The 19,754-nt window shown below is 39.1% G+C and overlaps 2 protein-coding genes across 3 annotated transcripts in view; one reads left to right on the forward strand and one right to left on the reverse strand.

Annotated features, from left to right (window-relative positions):
- The first annotated feature begins 3,670 nt into the window (after positions 1-3,670).
- On the forward strand, positions 3,671-9,802 carry LOC117967121 (butyrophilin-like protein 2). 2 transcript variants are annotated; one of them, XM_059012347.1, is made up of 6 exons: positions 3,671-3,960; positions 5,067-5,144; positions 5,918-6,262; positions 6,601-6,885; positions 7,589-7,708; positions 8,907-9,802. In XM_059012347.1, exons 2-6 carry the CDS (start codon positions 5,069-5,071, stop codon positions 8,984-8,986), a joined length of 906 nt encoding a protein of 301 aa, XP_058868330.1. In that variant the 5' UTR covers positions 3,671-3,960; positions 5,067-5,068; the 3' UTR covers positions 8,987-9,802. The 2 variants fall into 2 exon arrangements, with proteins under 2 accessions (XP_058868330.1, XP_058868331.1); XM_059012348.1 differs by lacking the exon at positions 8,907-9,802 and having other exon boundaries at positions 7,241-7,702.
- A 2,298-nt stretch (positions 9,803-12,100) lies between these two features.
- Positions 12,101-19,754, reverse strand: part of LOC131709663 (zinc-binding protein A33-like) — a 34,215-nt gene continuing 26,561 nt past the window's right edge. Inside the window, exons 8-16 of the mRNA XM_059012235.1 lie at positions 15,456-15,482; positions 15,315-15,350; positions 15,176-15,202; positions 14,915-14,950; positions 14,525-14,551; positions 14,179-14,205; positions 13,568-13,594; positions 13,444-13,470; positions 12,101-13,118 (exon numbers count right to left, since the gene is read on the reverse strand). Coding sequence (XP_058868218.1) covers positions 12,616-13,118; positions 13,444-13,470; positions 13,568-13,594; positions 14,179-14,205; positions 14,525-14,551; positions 14,915-14,950; positions 15,176-15,202; positions 15,315-15,350; positions 15,456-15,482 — 737 coding nt within the window. The 3' untranslated portion in view covers positions 12,101-12,615. The remainder of the gene's footprint in view (positions 13,119-13,443; positions 13,471-13,567; positions 13,595-14,178; positions 14,206-14,524; positions 14,552-14,914; positions 14,951-15,175; positions 15,203-15,314; positions 15,351-15,455; positions 15,483-19,754) is intronic.

Genomic DNA, 19,754 nt, shown 5'->3' on the forward strand with positions numbered 1-19,754 from the left:
TTTAATAAAGAACAATCGAATATTACTTACTGTCTTTGTTGATTGCTGTGGGTTGTAGGCTGGTTGCTGTCCGACTTCGTTGATATCTCGAACCTGTGTACTAATGAAAGTAGAAGGTAATTATAATAGAACAGAATTCCTTATTTTTTCTAAACATAAGGTGGCGTAGTCTGGCTTTATTCTTTATTCCAGGGGCTTACGTTACGCACTCCCCTCTCGCCGGTGTGGCATTTACATTTTGTTTAATGAAGTATAGCTCATCAGATTTGTAACCAATATGTATGGAATGCATTGTACCTATTTAAGTGAAACCCTGTTTATTTGAGGTTGTGTAACAGTGCTAGATAGCCGTTTTTAATGATAGGCAAAGCAAACATTGCATCTCGATTGAAAATGCAGAAGCACAGAACTATGGACAGTTTTTTTCTTCCAAAGGGACAGCATGAATGGTCACAAGGCCATTTAGTTTGAACTATTTCAACACTGCAGACCTGTATACAGGGCTAGGGAAAATAACACGACACTAAACTGATCTAATACACCAACGTGTGTCTACGGCGGTCTAATGTTTCCCAGTATGGATGCTGTTTAGTGTCACTCCTTCGTGCTGAAAGTCTTACTGAAGTTGTGCCTGATGCTGGTGGCACTATCAGTGGACATTTACTGCAGTTGATAAATGTTCTGCAAAGTAATCATTAGAATCGATGGGATGGATAATACTTCTACCCGAAGCTTATTAGCATGTTGATTATTCTGTAGCGCCGACACCCCGTTGTTTTAAATTGAAGCTTCATCACTCAACACTCCGGCATCACGTCGCTTCATTTTCAATATAAACTCCAAACATGTCAATCAATCTTTATTTTATATATATATAAACACATCACTTTGTTGTAACTGAAAAGTTGAAGAAAATATTGTGTGGCATAACTGAGCATGTGTTGATTAAAGTTATTTATTCAAAAATGATTTTTTCTTTCGTGTTGTTTTTAGCTAGGCGAACAAAGACAGGAATTTCTGTGCAAAAACTTTCACAGACTCGCTATAAAGACGCGCATCGTAAGGGGGCTGGAAAATTAGCTTGAAAAACCCAAGTCACAAGACTGCCAGTAATTGCATTCCTGTATTTGTGGGGACTTCTCATTGAACTCGACAAAACTCCACACAGGGAGTGACCGCTAATAATTCGTCGACCCGTTAATATATTTATTTCTTATATAATGTGCTGTTGTATCGGTTTGATCTTAACTGGCACTAAGCCGGCTGGTTTCACTGGCGTTTCCCCTCGTTTATAAAGTGCAACAGCTGCACAAAACAAGTTCCTCCTATAAATACTCACTACCCTTTCTGTGCAGGTCGGTAACATGTGAGAGGTCCTGTTTGTTCAGCCCTGGTGTAAAATGGCAGCGCTAGTTTGAGGTTTTCCTGTAATATTAGTAATATAGAAAATCCACAAACCGCCGCTCGATTTTTCTTCCACTCTCGTAAAAAGAACCGCTAGAAACAGCAGAAGACTCACCATTGTATTGTGGGGTAGTACTGGGATAGTACTGTTTTATAATAGTCAGGCAAACGCAATTCAGCTCTCTCTCTCTCTCTCTGTACCTTTTTCGTTCTTCTCGTTGCCTCAGCCGTCCAGTGGAAGGTTTTGTTCTTTTCGGGAGTGTCTCAAAATGTCGGTTTTCTTGTTTTTAGCTAGGCAAACAAGAGAGGCATTTTTGTGCGAAAACACTTTCACTTTTACTCTATCAGTGCCATCATAACAGTATAGTTGAGAGGAGGGAGGAGCGAGCGGAGAGTGTCACTATAATGAACGAGAAATGAAATGCTGATATTTGGATGAATAAGAGTTATCGATCCATATGTTTAGGATTCATAAATCCTCCAAGAATACAATATACAGCTCCGGCCAAGCGTGGAGTATTGGTTAGGGCTCTGGACTCTTGACCGGAGGGTCATGGGTTCAATCCCAGGTGGGGGACACTGCTGCTGTACCCTTGAGCAAGGTACTTTACCTAGATTGCTCCAGTAAAAACCCACCTGTATAAATGGGTAATTGTATGTAAAAATAATGTGTTAAATAATGTAATTGGATGTACAAATAATGTGCTATCTTGTAACAATTTTAAGTCGCCCTGGATAAGGGCGTCTGCTAAGAAATAAATAATAATCATTTTCTCATATGTTGTCCCCACATTGATATTAATACATAGACTTCATGAAGCACAGTTAGTTCATTCTATATAGAGGGGGATGCAACGCGTTTGGCCGGAGCTGTATATTGTATTCTCGGAGGATTTATGAAACCTAAACATATGGATCGAGAGCTCTTATTATTCATCCAAATATTAGCATATAACTTCTCGTTCATTATAGTGACACTCTCCGCTCGCTCCTCCCTCCTCTCAACTCATGTAACGCATCGTCTATAATCACCGGATACGCAGGTGAAAAGCGCTCAGTGCCTACTGGCGCTGGTGTATAACACCTGTAACATGTTAAACCAGCGCTCAGTGTGTAACACCTGTAACATGTTAAACCAGCGCTCAGTGTATAACACCTGTAACATGTTAAACCAGCGCTCAGTGTGTAACACCTGTAACATGTTAAACCAGCGCTCAGTGTATAACACCTGTAACATGTTAAACCAGCGCTCAGTGTGTAACACCTGTAACATGTTAAACCAGCGCTCAGTGTGTAACACCTGTAACATGTTAAACCAGCGCTCAGTGTGTAACACCTGTAACATGTTAAACCAGCGCTCAGTGAATAACACCTGTAACATGTTAAACCAGCGCTCAGTGTGTAACACCTGTAACATGTTAAACCAGCGCTCAGTGTATAACACCTGTAACATGTTAAACCAGCGCTCAGTGTATAACACCTGTAACATGTTAAACCAGCGCTCAGTGTATAACACCTGTAACATGTTAAACCAGCGCTCAGTGTGTAACACCTGTAACATGTTAAACCAGCGCTCAGTGTGTAACACCTGTATCATGTTAAACCAGCGCTCAGTGTGTAACACCTGTAACCTGTTAAACCAGCGCTCAGTGTGTAACACCTGTAACATGTTAAAACCGACGCTCAGTGCCGCACCGCCGCGGACCAGCAGCCCATTGCAATCTAGCAAGCCAATATAGAAAGTGTCGCATGACAAGTGTTCGTGTGAGTGTTTTTAGCTTGCTGAAATCATCTTCTTTAGAAACTTTATTTTTATTTTTGATGGCGCACATTGTAAGTGATATTCTGGAAGACGAGACTCTCTTTTCAAAGCGCGTAGAAACAAGCAAACAGCAGCGACAGTGCTTCCCGGCAGCTTTTGTCGAAATTCTCTTTTTATATTTATTTTCTGTTAACATTAGTTTATGGATAATCGTGTTTGCTTTTAAACCAATTAAATTGTTACAAAAAAAGACTATTCTATAGTCCATTCATTTTAATTCCGTGCATGGTCTTGTTGTACTAGTGCTCAAATACACACTCCCTTTTTTCTTTATATATTTACCCGAAACCTCGCTTAATATAGTTTTAGGAAATGACATGTCAGCACTGTGCTTGCATCCAGAGCGCGTGTGAATTGCATGGGGTGTATCATTATACACAGAGTATAGGACAGATAGATAACGGGATGTGAGGTTCTGATTCATAGGGCTTGTTTTATAATGAAGTGCTTGCATCCTCCCCACTGCTCTGCTCAAAGTCCTCTCGGATACCAGCGGGGGAAGGGAGCGGTGAAAGAGAACACGAAAGCGAAAGTATTGCCAGATTCTACAAAACATCAAAACCCGAGCCTACAGTCACACGAACAAGGTTATATTCTGCGATCCTTCGTCGTGCTGTAGTGCAGGCTTCATTTAACACTATATTGTGCAAATACATACAATATTGGGTGTTCAGAAGAAGACTTTAACGGCACATTATTGTCGGTTCGTGATAGTTTATCAATCACAAGGGACGGTAAGTGAACATTGTTTCCGTTTATTTAGGCCCCTATCTGTTTGGTTGGTTGTTTGTCGCGTTTTTTTTGTCATACGTTTTCTGTTTGGTTGTTTGTTTAACTATTTTGTCGCCTTTTTTCTGTTATACGTTTTCTTTGTTGCCTTTATTTCAGAATTTACACTCATGGTGCTCGGACACGCCTAAACCACCTGCCATGCCAAAAATATTTCCATGACCCTATATATAGAATGAACTAACTTTGCTTCAGAAAATACTACTATTATGGCTTCTGGCAGACTTACGCGATGTCGTTTTGAAGTTTCTTTGACTACATGAGATGTTAAATAAAATATCTAAATGATGTTCACCTAGTTGTTTTTTTAAATGGTCTCAGTCCTAAAATTCTAGGAGATTCAAAACCTTTTCATATATATATATATATATATATATATATATATATATATATATATATATATATATATATATATTTTCTTCCACTCTCGTAAAAAGAACCGCTAGAAACAGCAGATTTAGAAATATCACGTTTTTCTCTTTGTCAGTTTTTCATTAAGTATATGGGAAAACTACAAAGCGGTGTGTAATTCAATATATTAACAGAACATTATTCAGCAGGTTTCATCGGACTTCATGAAGCAAAATTCATTCATTCTAGAGTGATGCAAAACTTTTGGCCAGAGTTGTATGTACTAACTTCATAGATTCACCCTTCATGGAGTCGCACGCGGTCCCACAGCAGATGCGTGCTTTCCTCAACACGCCTGTTAGTTTTTAAAACGTATCACCCTTTCTCTAAAGACATTTAAAATATATGGGTTTGTTTCTTAAGGCCTGATGTTCAGTAAATCAAACTAGCAGCGTAATTCATATATCTTATCCGCTAATGTTAACGTTATTGATATTAATTATAATTTATAACTCCCGTTCTGTGTGTGTGTGTGTGTGTATATATATATATATATATATATATATATATATATATATATATATATATATATATATTACTGTAAGTGGACCTCAAGCCCTCTGCCTTTTTTCTGCCCCACCGCTCACTGGATTCTTCCCATACTCTGTCCAATATACCTGACCCTGTGATTGTTTTATAGGAATGAGAGGAACGGGGTGTTTGCTGAGATCTGAAGGGATCCTCCTTCTCCTTCTCCAGGTGTACTCTGCATACGCAGGTGAGAGAAAGAAACAATATATTCTGTACCTGTCAGAGGTTTAAAGCAAAGTCTGACACCAACTGTGACAGGATCGCGCTGCGGCCCAAGATGTTACCGGCAGGGATTCGAGTCTCAGAGACTGAAGCTGCAGTGAAGCGCTGCATTGCACACTTATTAACAGAAAATCAATTAGCTCTCAATTACCTAACTGGAGACTGGCCACAGCTGTGATTGTTGGCAGGGACAGAGTTAACCCCGTCCCTGCCAGCCTTACATTCCAGGGCGACTTACAGTTGTTACCAAATATCACATGAAAGGTAACAGAATAGTTATAGAATACAATCAAATCCGTGGTAAGTAAGAGCAAGTTCAAATGAGAGAAAATAAATGAGAGAAAATAATTATGTTTGAGAGTGATGTCTCATGTCTCCATCCTAAAATTCTCTCTCCCTCTCTCTGTGTATATATATATATATATATATATATATATATATATATATATATATATATATATATATAGAACGAGTGGGTGGGGCTTGCTGTTATCACATGACTTGAATGGTATGAGGAAGGCTGTTCAGTACTGGCACATAGGATTCTCCAGTGAAGCCCAAAGCAGCCCAAAGCAGCTCAAAACATCCCAACGCCAGGTCAAGGCACATTGAGAAACATGATAATAAGTAATGATTGCAAATGGCACGCATTCAAATGAGCTCCCTGCTCACTCCATTAGTATAGGGACTGATAGGAATATACATGGAAGTGACTAACCTTGTTTCCTGTATCCTCAGACAATTTTAAAGTGGAGGTTCCAGTTGAACCCGTGTCTGCCCATGTGGGGAGCAGCGTCCTGCTTCCCTGCCGCATCTCCACAGGTGTCAACGCCGTGAGGATGGAGGTGAGGTGGGTGAAAAACGGAGATGAAACCGTGCATGTCTACGTATCCGGAGCCGACCTGGAAGGCCGGCAGAGCCCAGGATTCAAAGGCAGAACTCACCTCGATAAAGAAGCACTGGGAGCCGGGAACGTGTCTCTGCAGCTGAACGACGTCAGAGTCTCGGACGAAGGAAGCTATCAGTGTTACGTAGTTTCAGAGAGCTGGTTCACTGACTCCACCATGAAGTTAAAGGTCTCGGGTGAGTTTGAATGGCTTTACCTCTACAGCAGTGGCCACAGGTTTTGCATCGCCACTAATATATAGAATACATTTATTACTTACTTTAATTGACTTTGCTTCTAAAGGCAGGGTGACCTGGTCTGGTCAATCATAGGCCTACCGATATTCAGAATAGCATAATTTGTCACAAGTTTCTTTGTAATGGTTTAAACAAAGCGTCTGCCAAATGACTAATTAATAATAATAATAATAATAATAATAATAATAATAATAATAATGGGCTAATGGCATACTGCGTGTGACACGTACAATCTGATTAGTGACGTCAAACCCCTCCTCCTCTTTTTGTGCCCGCAGCTCTCGGGAGATCCCCGCGCTTCAGTCTGGCTGGCCGGCTGGACAGTGACGTCACTCTGCAGTGTGACTCGGAGGGCTGGTTTCCTAAGCCGGAGCTGCAGTGGAGGAATGTGAAGGGTGCTGATTTAACAGGGAGGGCTGTTCTCACTGAGAAGCAAGGAGCAGACGGGCTCTTCACTCTCCAGAGCACTCTGCAGATATCGGAACAGGAGGCCGATGAGATCACCTGTCTTATTAGACACGGGGAGGAGAGGAGAGTCCTGGAGTCCCGAGTCCACATCGGGGGTCAGTCAAACCTCCTCCCTTTTTCTGTACCAGTTGGAAAATTCCTTCTCAGTCCTGACTCCATATTATTAGTTTATTCGACAGACGCTTTTATCCAGGATGACTTACAGGTGTTACAGGGCAGTACAGGGTTACAGTAAGATTCATATTTAAATACAATGTCGTTTACAGTAAGTGCAAATAATACTACGACTAGAATACATCATGAACTAGGGTGCAACAAGTTAGGATTGCAACAAGTTATATATCTACAATGACATTTAAACCCATAGATTGACAACCCTTTGCTTTCTTTCTCACTAAATATCTTGGGCTCCATGAATAAATAAGCTTCCTCCCTCCTTTTCAAATGCAGGCATTTTAATGAGACAGTGAGTCGCCCCCCCAAGTGCAGTGACACCTCAAAATGTTTCCTATCAATGAAAGCAAACCGATTGACTGTAAATACTGCTATCAACGAAATGAAATGATTGTCAGAAACCCTGGACAGTTCAAATCCAATGATCTTGTGTCCTGTTCTTGAACCCTGGACTGTCCAAATCCAATGATCTTGTGTGCTGTTCTTGAACCCTGGACTGTCCAAATCCAATGATCTTGTGTCCTGTTCTTGAACCCTGGACTGTGCAAATCCAATGATCTTGTGTCCTGTTCTTGAACCCTGGACTGTGCAAATCCAATGATCCTGTGTCCTGTTCTTCTGCAGGTGAATTCTTCTCCCTGGTCGCCCCCTTATGGAAGGTCTTGTCAGTGTTTTTTATAGTTTATCTCATACTCTTTGCCTCGTGCGTCTCTGCGGCCATGTTCTACTACAGGAAGAGAGAAGGTAAGGACTTTTATCAACAGCAGATACTGCAGATACTTCAATGCTCTGTAGTGCAATGCACTCTGTTACTAGATTTGAATGAATGCAAGATTGAAATATGAAAATATTCACTCTGAAGCTTTGCAGAAAAACATTATTCAGCTCTACAGCTGTGGCCAAAAGTTTTGCATCACCCTTCCTATATATAGAATTAACTCATTTTGCTTTATAAAGTCGAATGTAAACCTGCTGAATAATGTTCCCTTGTTAACATATTGAATTCCACACCGTCTATATAGAATGAACTCCCTCAGCTTCATAGAGTCCAATGAAAGCTGTTGAATAATGTTCCCTTGTTAACATATTGAATTCCACACCCTCTATATAGAATGAACTCCCTCAGCTTCATAGAGTCCAATGAAAGCTGCTGAATAATGTTCCCTTGTTAACATATTGAATTCCACCCCCTCTATAACTGGGGCAGCAGTGTGGAGTATTGGTTAGGGCTCTGGACTCTTGACCGGAGGGTCGTGGGTTCAATCCCAGGTGGGGGGACACTGCTGCTGTACCCTTGAGCAAGGTACCTTACCTAGATTGCTCCAGTAAAAACTCAACTGTATAAATGGGTAATTGTATGCAAAATAATGTGATATCTGTATAATGTGAAATAATGTATAATGTGATATCTTGTAACAATTGTAAGTCGCCCTGGATAAGGGCGTCTGCTAAGAAATAAATAATAATAATAATAATAATGACCCCGCCCATCTGAATATATAAAATATGCATCATATTCTTTCTTATTGGCACCCTGGCCAATCAAGAGTGCTTTGAAGAGGTATTGTGGGCGGGGAAAAGTCTCTAGAAGTCCTATCAGTTGTCAGTCTGCTCTCCTCTGGGTGGATCTTATGTGTGGCTGAAAAACAATTTCAAAACACAAAAAATATATACTGAGCATCAAAAGAAACATATCACTTATATTTGAGCATCAGAAGAAACGTATCACTTATATTTGTATAAAATTCACTAGATGTGATTGAAAAATGACAAACTCTGTTTTAGAGCAGGTGCAGTGACTTTTTATTGTGCTGATTAGCAATCGACATCACGAAGATGCTGCTGAATGATCTGTGGATCTCGGGCAGGTGTTGTGACTCTTGCTCTGCCAGTTGGTGGCGCTGTCATTTACAAAGTGTGTCTGGTTATACTGTCTCGCCAGGTTTGAAATCGCTGGCTGTGAGCTCCCAAGACGGCGAGCCACAGCACGCTGCCCTCATCCAGCCTCCGCTGATCGCATGAAGGCGCAGCTCTCTCGACAGACGTGGCATATTGTTTTCTTAATTGCTTTTATTCAAGCTTGCAATTCAGCAGCTGAAATCACTCCCTATCCAGCGTCCAATCAGCTGAAAAGAGGTTGGATATTTCAGCAAGACAATGATCCAAAACATACCTAAAAATCAACCATGAAATATTTACAAGAAAGAAGGAGGAAGGTTTTGGAATGGGCGCCACAGTCCCCAGACTCAAATATTATTGAAAATCTGTGGGGAGATCTCAAACATGCAATGCATGCAAGGAGACCTAAGAATCTTTCTGAGCTGGAAGAGTTCTGCAAGGAAGAGTGGGAAAAAATTCCAAAGGCAAGAATAGAAAGACTCTTAGCTGGCTACAGGAAACGTTTGGAAACAGCTATATCTGCCAAAGGAGGTGTTACCAAGTACTAAGTGACAGGGTGCCCAAACTTTTGCATGCACCATGTTCACTTTTGTTTATTATTGTAATTTATAACAGAATATTGTAATCTGCCAAGTGTTTAATCTGTAGTATTTTGTACTTAATCATATCCTGATGTAACTATCACTATTTAATCATATCCTGATGTAACTTTCACTATTATCTGCTGTATTATTGAATTGTGGTTTGTCACACTTGAGAATTATTGTATTTCTTGTTCTTATTGTATGACTTATATTGTAACACTTGAATGTATTTGTATTTGCTTGCGATTGTAAGTCGCCCTGGATAAGGGCGTCTGCTAAGAAATAAATAATAATAATAATAATTATTATTTTGAATCTGTAATAAATGCAAATAAATAGTAATCCTGTATTGAAATTTGTAGAATGGTGTCATGTTTAACTTTATACCATGTAGAGGTCAGGTCAACTTCTGTTCACTGAAATATTCATTGTAACGTATCAAAATGTTGGGCAGCTGGCTCTTTGAGCTAATATATATATATATATATATATATATATATATATATTGTGAAAGAATCACACCACTAAAAAAACAACCCAGAACACAGAAAATGGATTTTATTTTGTGTTAATAAACACAAAATAAAACAAATATAACAAAACACAGAATAAACACCTAGCTGCGCTTTGGAGCGCTACCTAAACAGGTTATTTCCCTCACTAACCCGCAGGACGGCTAAGCCGTTTACCTGGCACCACAAAACAAAAACCACACAGGCTTAACACCGCACTTCCTTCTACACGACTGCTCGGAAGCAGAGCACCTCATCTGCCTCCTTCTACTCAGCACCCCCGAGCATTCTGACTGCCCGTCCTTTATACCCCCCCCCCCCGCAAATAATTAATAAAACAATTTGCAAATTAAATTAAACAATAAAACAATTAACAAAAACGAATTAATAGAAACGCAAAACAATGAAATAAACCTAAACAAAGGTGCATTTTTTTTTCTCTTCAGGGAGGCTTTAACCCCCTCCCTGCTGTCTCACACATCCCGCTGCTGTTACTATATATATATATATATATATATATATATATATATGTATGTATGTAGCAGGTGGACTGCAACAGGTAAGATTGTAGGACACAGGGGAATCCTGTCTGTAAACACATTGGCTTTCCTATTCTTAATTTCTGTTTATTATCGTTGTTTTATTGGCAATTTGGGTGAGTTATATAAACCTACCATTTTGTCGCACTATATTCAAACACTACCTGAATCGAGACACTGCTGGGGTTGCTCCGTAGAGAGGACTTTTCGTTCTGCTGACTGGGCAAGGCTGGGTGGCGTACTGATTCTGTGTCCCTGCTGTGTTTGCCCGAGCAGGCATCAATCGCTGTTTTCACCAGGCTGTTTTCACCAGGCTGTTTTCACTAGGCTGTTTTCATTAGGCTTTGTTGTCGTTTATTGTGTTTCACTTTAAAACACATAGATGAGATTACAGAGATAGGAAACTGCTGCCCAGTGGCGGCCATTTTGGATCTGGAATTCCATAGACATCAATGCATTACCGGCCCACACTTAGAGCCACAATGGAGCCAGTTTCATAGCAACATTAAAACACTTACATTAGAGAAAGGTAAGAAACTGCTGCCCATTGGCGGCCATATTGGCTCCGGAGCCCCATGGACATCAATGCGTTACCGGCCCTGACTTAGAGCCACAATACAGCCAGTTTCATAATAACATTAAAACACAAGAGAATAGAGAAAGGGAGGAAACTGCTGCCTAGCGGCGGCCATTTTGGCTCTGGAGCTCCATAGACATTAACGCATTACCGGCCCACACTTAGAGCCACAATGGAACCAGTTTCATAGCAACATTAAAACACTCAAATTAGAGAAAGATAAGAAACTGCTGCGCAGTGGCGGCCATATTGGCTCTTGATAATAATTTAATGTGCACGGGGTAATTAAACATTGAGAGGGGGAGCGGTTATGTGGGGACACGGTGGTGGTGGTTTGGGGGGGGTGAGGGCCTGTGGTCACTGTGAGAGGGGGGGCGATTCCCTGTAGTGACCCCCTCTGCCTTTACTGTGTTCAGCAGATACCCTTTGGGCTCTGTGTTAATAAAGTGCTTGAGCTTTCAATGAGTGTGTCTGTTTGCTTCTTCTCTCTATTACCAAACCATCGTAGTGTGATTGCTTCCAGGGAGTCCTTGTAACCCTTGTAACCCTGTTTCGTTACAATATGTAACAGAACCTTCACCCACAGTCAATCATAGACGCAGTACAATACACTGATGAAACCTTGACTTGAAGTTTTATTTTAAATACCCACTACAAGGCTTCTTTAAAACCCGCATTCTTTTCTCTCACCAGCACACATTCTTCCCCTATAGACTCTTCTTCTTTTCATAACCCTAATATTAAATATCTAATAATAACGAAACTCCAATACCTTCCTGTATTTTTTCAAAAGCACACAGATAGCAGTTTGTAAATATTTTGTTCCCATAGACAACGTTTCTTAATTGTAGTGATTTGGGTACAGATTCATTATCATTGTATTTTTAACATTTGTCTTTTCCTTATGTGATTGATTGTTCAGCAGAAATTAAAAACTCATTTTTACAATCCTAATTATAATATTTCAGCATTGGAGGAAAAATTGTATACAGTATACTAGGAGAAATAAAAATCAACACCACAAATTATGCATATATGATTTTATTAAAAAGTTAGTAAAATAATACATTGAAAAAATGTAAAAGAAGATTAGCATCAATATAGCACAAGGCAGAACATTAATCTCAGCCAGCAATAATATCCAGGTGATATTCCAGTTTCAGTGTAAATATCAACTACATGGAAAAGCGAGCATTCATCCGTATGGCTTTTCTATACAAACCAATACCACTCTTAAACCAGCAAATCTAATATGAATATGCAAGCAGGATATCTGATTGAGGAAATACGAGTCTAAATATTTCAAATAAAATCGTGGTGTCAATGTGTTGTTAAAATATCCATGTCCTTCAATTGGAATCCACAACACATAACTGGGCACCCTTTCATTTATTCTTAAAATCACTTCAGCACCCATTACTTCATTTCCTAAACATGCTGTAGGTGATAACATAGTGTCTGTCTGTGTGTGTGTGTGTGTGTGTGTGTGTGTGTGTGTGTGTGTGTGTGTGTATATATTGTAACAGGCTACTTGTCAGGACTACACATTCTTCACAGTTGCATTGATTATCAAGGGTCCTTTATCATGTGACCCTGGGCTGAAAATGGGGTAGACCTGCCCAGGGAATGAGCCTTCTAAAGTATGGATGTGAAATCTGGTCTCTGCATTGTAAAACGAGAGCCTCCCTCCCTCGTGATCCAGATACACCCCCCAAACCTTGCAGATCTTCTCCAGATTTAAGATCTGATCCCCTGACTGGCTCACAGCTGTACAGGTCTTCCCTCTAACCAGCCTCACAAGCCAGTAGCCCTCCCCTGGTTTCTCAGGTATGCTCTTCTCATGAGGGTGTGTGGAGACTCCCAGGATCCAGTAGCCCTTCCCCCCCACCTCCACCTCCCAGTAGTGCCTCCCTGAGGTGAACCCCTCCCTGCCCAGCACACTGGGCCACTCTGCTGATCTCTCCCCTGTGAATCTCACTCGTGAGCCATCTTCAGAGACTGTGAGGCTGGGGCTGGCTGTGTCGGGGTCTACAGTCACATTGACTGGGGTAAAGGAATGAGAAGAGTGTGTTACTGAGAGTCACAGGAAAAGCAGGGAACTTGATTATTGATGCTTTCTCTCTCTCACGATGATGAACAACAACACTTTCATTCTTTGATCATAACAACTGTATTTAGACAGATTTTAAGACTATTGTAACTGGAAACACAAACATTTAATGTTATTTTTCTCTCCCATACAGAAATTGCAAGCGATGCTACATATAAAATATATTTTTAAAACACATATTTCAAAAAAATCAAACCAAGCCCCCTAATTGTGTTCAATGAGAATTTTGAAAATATGATTTATTAAATTCAAACTTACCACGAGCTTCAGTTATTGGTTTCCATTCTGAAATAAACAAATGGAAGAATGAATCAAGTGTAAGAGAATGAATCTGTGGATTCTGATTACTGTAAGTGTATTAATGCAGATTAAAATGTTATACCTCTGTCAAGGACATAGCCACATGTGTCTGTTTGAGAGAAGAGAAAATATTTAAGGGTGGGAGGAAATTGCTACTAGAAATTATAATTAGTGTCCAATCACACTCTTAATGGGACTCTTCTAATCTGCACACATCTCGGTACAGAGGGTTTGATCCCCCATTAAATAATTCACACATCTGAACTAATCAATTAAACCTGACACCAATAGCAACTGCTTTTTTCAATACACCCAATGAACCAGTTTTGAAAGATAATTTATTATTCATAATGAAAAAATAACAAAAGAGAGAGAGAGAGGCCAGGAGTTTATTAATATTGAAGTGAACCAAATGAGGTCATCCTGTGTAGAGACACAATTCTAAAGAACACTACTGTTTCATAGTCGTTCTGGTGAACTATCTTTAGTTTTGTAATTAATAAGAATATATTACTTTGTTTGTAGAGAGTCTCTGTTTAAAACAGATTGAAGAGATTGAATTTCAGAAGCTTAAAACTGCTCTTGAGATGACATCTCTTCTACAGTAAGACACACCCCTCACGTGTTGAATTCACTTATATGAGAGAGAAAGACAGAAATCCTCGATACAAAAAACACAACACATATTCTTACTGGTTTTCCTTCGAAGTTCTTCAAAATCTAGGAATGAAACACACAGAAACCATTTCATTAAGTGCAGAAGCATTCCCCCCATTTCAGTTTTAAATGTAATGAAACCACAACAGAGTTCTGAACTATTTAATATTCTTCCTACAATTGGTTTTCAGTGTTACTTTATTAAAATAATAACGTATTTCTGATCAATTGCATTTGAAATTGTTCAGACTGCCTTCATATGGATTATAACCTTCTCTTTATAAATCTCTAAAAGATAAAAAAGAAAAAAGTGAACTCATGTGATGCAATACAACGGTTTAATTTAATAAAAAGAATATTGAGCTGAATGTATTAATCTTGCCATTTTCCTTCTGAAGATCCTTCTTTTCTAAAAGACACAAACAAAGACAGCTTGGTTAGTTTTATAAGTTTAGAACAGTTGAGATTCATCATTAAGGGTGATATGACTAGATTTCATTGCATTAGTTACATTATTAATATACTTAGAAGACCAAAAATGGTCCCAATGCTCAAACACGTTCTCCAATGGATGATTTTGCATTTCATTTGCGGTACAGCATTCCCTCATTTCAGTTTTAAATGTAGTTCAATCACAACAGAGACGTGTGTTTGTAACTCTTTAATATTCTCCAAACAAACTGCAGAGCATTTAGAATTAGAACTGCTAGGGTTTCTGATAAAGGGAGATTGAAATGGAAACTTTCTGTCTGCAGATTATTTATACACTTACCTTTTACCAGACTCTCATTCTCGATTTTTAAACTGTCTAAAACAGAAAAGAGTGAAAAGTTTAGCTTGTGTTCTGGTTCATTAACTCATGTGATTCAATACACACAGAGAACCAGCGATGCTATTATTCATAATGAGAAAATAATACAAGCAGCAATCCAATGGTTCATATTATTATACTTCTAGGTACTACTGTCTCATCAATGTGATGAACTGAGGAAAGAAAGAAGAGATTATTAAAAAATAAAACTAATATTCTTACTCCGCTCCTGTTGAAGTTCTCCACAATCTAGGAATGAAACACAGAAATCATTTCATTAGTGGTACAGCATTCCCTCATTTCAGTTTTAAATGAAGATTGAAATTGAAAATTTCCTTCTGTAAATGATTTATACACTTACATTTTCCCAGTCTCTCTTTCTCACTTTTTAAACTGCCTAAAACAGAAAAGAGTGAAACGTTTAGTTTGTGTTCTGGCTCATGAATACAATGGTTTAATTAATTTAATAAAAAGAAAATTGAGATGAATGTATTAATCTTGCCATTTTCCTTCTGAAGATCCTCCTTTTCTAAAAGACACAAACAAAGACAGCTTGGTTAGTTTTGCTAGTTTAGAACAGTTGAAATTCATCATTAAGGTGATATGGCTAGATTTCACTGCATTAGTTACATAATTAATATACTTAGAAGACCAAAAATGGTCCCAATGCTCAAACACATTGTCCAATGGATGATTTTGCCTTCATTTCATTAGCGGTACAGCATTCCCTCATTTCAGTTTTAAATGTAGTTCAATCACAACAGAGACGTGTGTTTGTAACTCTTTAATATTCTCCAAACAAACTGCAGAGCATTTAGAATTAGAACTGCTAGGGTTTCTGATAAAGGGAGATTGAAATGGAAACTTTCTGTCTGCAGATTATTTATACACTTACCTTTTACCAGTCTCTCATTCTCTCTTTTTAAACTTTCTAAAACAGAAAACAATGAAAGGTTTAGTTTATTGTCTGGCTCATGAATACAATAGTTTAATTAATTTAATAAAAAGAATATTGAGATGAATGTATTAATCTTGCCATTTTGCTTCTGAAGATCCTCCTTTTCTAAAAGACACAAACAAAGACAGCTTGGTTAGTTTTGCTAGTTTGGAACAGTTGAGATTCATCATTAAGGGTGATGTGACTAGATTTCATTAAATTAGTTACATTATTAATATACTTAGAAGACCATAAATGGTCCCAAAGCTCAATCACATTGTCCAATGGATGATTTTGCCTTGATTTCATTAGCGGTACAGCATTCCCTCATTTCAGTTTTAAATTTAGTTCAATCACAACAGAGACGTGTGTTTGTAACTCTTTAATATTCTCCAAACAGACTGCAGAGCATTTAGAATTAGAACTGCTAGGGTTTCTGATAAAGGGAGATTGAAATGGAAACTTTCTGTCTGCAGATTATTTATACACTTACCTCTTCCCAGTGTCTCTTTCTCTCTTTCTAAACTGTCTAAAACAGAAAACATTGACAAGTTTAGCTTGTATTCTGGTGTTGTGTTATTCGTTGCTTCTCATCAGTTGTTGCTTCTTGTTGTACTGCGCATGCTCTCCGCTGTTTTACTTCAACTCTTCCACTTACTGTGTCAGAAAAGCTCCCTGCTTCAATCGTTTTAATGTATTGGTATTAAGTAAGTACAAATGGATATCATTATTACTGCTGACCGTTTCCAACACGGGTAACGCTACCTTCCTAAGGTTACCGAACTTAAATGAAAATGTGTAGCATGAACAGTGTTTGTTATAAAGATCTTTTCATCCAGTCTCTTACAATGGATTACCCAGGATCTCGCTCGTTTGGGTTTTTGCACAATTAAAAATATGGTTTCTGAACATTTCCAGTTGACGCGTATACCTTCTGGACCCTCAATTAATTTAGTCAGTCTACCAAATAATGATAATAATAATTTATGTCATGAGTGACAAATGTGTGTGTAATTATTGAATTATATTATTGTGATTTTAGAATGTTTTATTGAATTCTTTCCTTTTTTCTCACAATGTGTTGTTTGAATGGTTTGTTTAATTTAAGCACGTTTGGTGTATTGATTAACCATGTGTTTTTATGTTTTGTACAGACGCTGCTGTTGCCTGTTCCCATGGCGATGCCACTGGATGGACCGCCTGGATTATGTTTGGATCACAGGTGTAGGTTGGGGCGGGGAGACGAAAAAAAAAGAAAAAGGACAGAACAGAAGATAGAAGAGAAGAGAATACAGAAAGACGGACACAGATGAGACGGAAATCAACAGAGAGAAAGAAAGCAAAGAGACAGAAATCAGCAGATTGAAAAAAAAGAAAACAGACACGAGACCACAGAAAGAGAGCAGATCGGGGTGTCGCAGGCAGCAGCACGGGACCAGGAAGTGAGGAATTTGGGGAGCTGCAGGAAGCTACACGGAAAAATTGGTGGACTGGGAATGAGAGTAAAGAGAAGTCAGGACGTGAGGAGCCAAAGACGACCAGCTGAGCGGCGCTGACCGGAGAGAAGCAAAGAGCACGAGCACTTTATGAGAGAGAGAGAGAGAGCTGCCCAGAGAGACGCTGGAAGTTGTGGGGCGTTACTTCTATCAACCAGCTAAGTGTTGTTGTCTTGTTGTGGTGCATTATGCTTAAACTACATTAGAGTCACGCACCTTTCATTGAGCTATTGTTATATTGTATTATAACTGTTGATATCAGTGGAGTCTTTTCCCTGTTCCCTGACTTACATTACAACCAGAACTATATATATCGCTGCTATAGATATGTGTTGTGATTAATTTTAATTAGTAATTTTACCAATTTTAGTTTTTTTTATTTCATTATTATTATACTATTTTAATTCATAGTGTAAACCAGGAGATAAATTGCATGAGTCTTGAAGTGCACTGATCCTTTCCTTATTTCTTATCAGGAAACCTGTACCGTGTACAATACCCTACTCTAGATCAAGAGTGGAGGTCCTGCCTAGTAAGAGATTGAAACGTCTCTCTCCACTCACTCGACTCTGGGGGAGTCTCAGGGTTATTAGTCTGTGGTGGAGTGGAGCCCCCTGTTGGGAAAGGGATAATTGAGCAGTTTGAAATTTGGGTGTCAGGAGATTGGAACCACATCCCCTACCGACAATCCAGCCAGGGCAAGTGCAATATTAAACATAATGATCTTACCTGCTTCAATCTCCTCTCTCTCCTTTTTTAAAGTCTCTAAAAGATAAAAAATGAAAAGTTAAGTTTGCATTTCGGCTCATGAACTCATGTGATTCAATACAATAGTTTAATAAAAAGAACATTGAGATGAATGTATTAATCTTGCCATAATTCTTCTGAAGATCCTCCTTTTCTAAAAGACACAAACAAAGACAGCTTGGTTAGTTTTACTAGTTTGGAACAGTTGATATTCATTATTAAGGGTGATATTACTAGATTTCATTGCATTAGTTGCATTATTAATGTAGTTATCAGACCAAATATGGGCGTTGCCCAATGCATTATTTTGTTGTAATTTCATTAGAGATACAGCATTCCATCATTTTTTTAAACTTTCTTTCTGCAGATTATTTATACACTCGCCTTTTCCCAGTCTCTCTTTCTCGCTGACTAAAACAGGCTTCAATCTTTTTAATGTATTGGTATTAAGTAAGTACAAATGGATATCATTATTACTGCTGACCATTTCCAACACGGGTAACGCTACCTTCCTAAGATTACCGAAGTTAAATGAAAATGTGTAGCATGAACAGTGTTTGTTATAAAGATCTTTTCATCCAGTCTCTTACAATGGATTACCCAGGATCTCGCTCGTTTGGGTTTTTGCACAATTAACGATATGGTTTCTGAACATTTCCAGTTGACGCGTTTACATTCTGGACCCTCAATTAGTTTAGTCAGTCTACCAAATAATGATCACATTCCTCCCCCCCCCCCCCCCCCCCCCCGCACTGTATAAAGAGGGGTAGCGGTCTGACACCACAATATAACCCGACTATTTAATATCATCTTTACACCCCCTCCCCCCAGTTGTAACAAAAAAAAACAGGGGTAGCCATTTCTGATTGGGAGACAAACTGTTGCATCTATAGCTGTTAGATTTTGCTACCAGTAGCACATTTGGATGGGGAGGCATATTGTGACAGTACACTGGTTCATTGACTCATGCAATTCAATACACAGAGAACCAGCGATGCTATTATTCATAATGAGAAAATAATACAATAGTTTTATGTCGGACAGGGTGTCCTCGCTCATTGCGCACCAGCAACCCCTGTAGACTGGCCGGGCGGCTGCGGGCTTGCCTGTAAGCTGCCCAGAGCTGCGTTGTCCTCTTGTGACCAAATCATATCAAATCTTGACCACTGTTTCCTTTTTGTTTCCTCGATTTCTTTTGTGTTCTATGATTCTTTGGCACAATCCGGGTGACGATCGCATGATCAGATCGTGGTTGTCTAATCTGCACTGTCACGCCACACACAGACACAGGCTAGATAAAGAGACACGAGTCTTTTATTCTCTCTCTGGTAATTCGTGTTCTGGTGTTTTTTTTATGTATTTATGTCACGAGTGACAAATGTGTGTGTAATTATTGAATTATATTATTGTGATTTTAGAATGTTTTATTGAATTCTTTCCTTTTTTCTCACAATGTGTTGTTTGAATGGTTTGTTTAATTTAAGCACGTTTGGTGTATTGATTAACCATGTGTTTTTATGTTTTGTACAGACGCTGCTGTTGCCTGTTCCCATGGCGATGCCACTGGATGGACCGCCTGGATTATGTTTGGATCACAGGTGTAGGTTGGGACGGGGAGACG

The sequence above is a fragment of the Acipenser ruthenus genome, chromosome 44 (genome assembly GCF_902713425.1).
Source record: "Acipenser ruthenus chromosome 44, fAciRut3.2 maternal haplotype, whole genome shotgun sequence".
NCBI lineage: Eukaryota > Metazoa > Chordata > Actinopteri > Acipenseriformes > Acipenseridae > Acipenser > Acipenser ruthenus.

Coding starts and splice junctions, on each gene's coding strand:
- LOC117967121 (XM_059012347.1), top strand. CDS start 5,069: ATGAGAGGAACGGGGTGTTTGCTGAGATCTGAAGGGATCCTCCTTCTC. Junction 5,145..5,917: donor GGTGTACTCTGCATACGCAG/GTGAGAGAAAGA, acceptor CTGTATCCTCAG/ACAATTTTAAAGTGGAGGTT. Junction 6,886..7,588: donor GTCCCGAGTCCACATCGGGG/GTCAGTCAAACC, acceptor GTTCTTCTGCAG/GTGAATTCTTCTCCCTGGTC.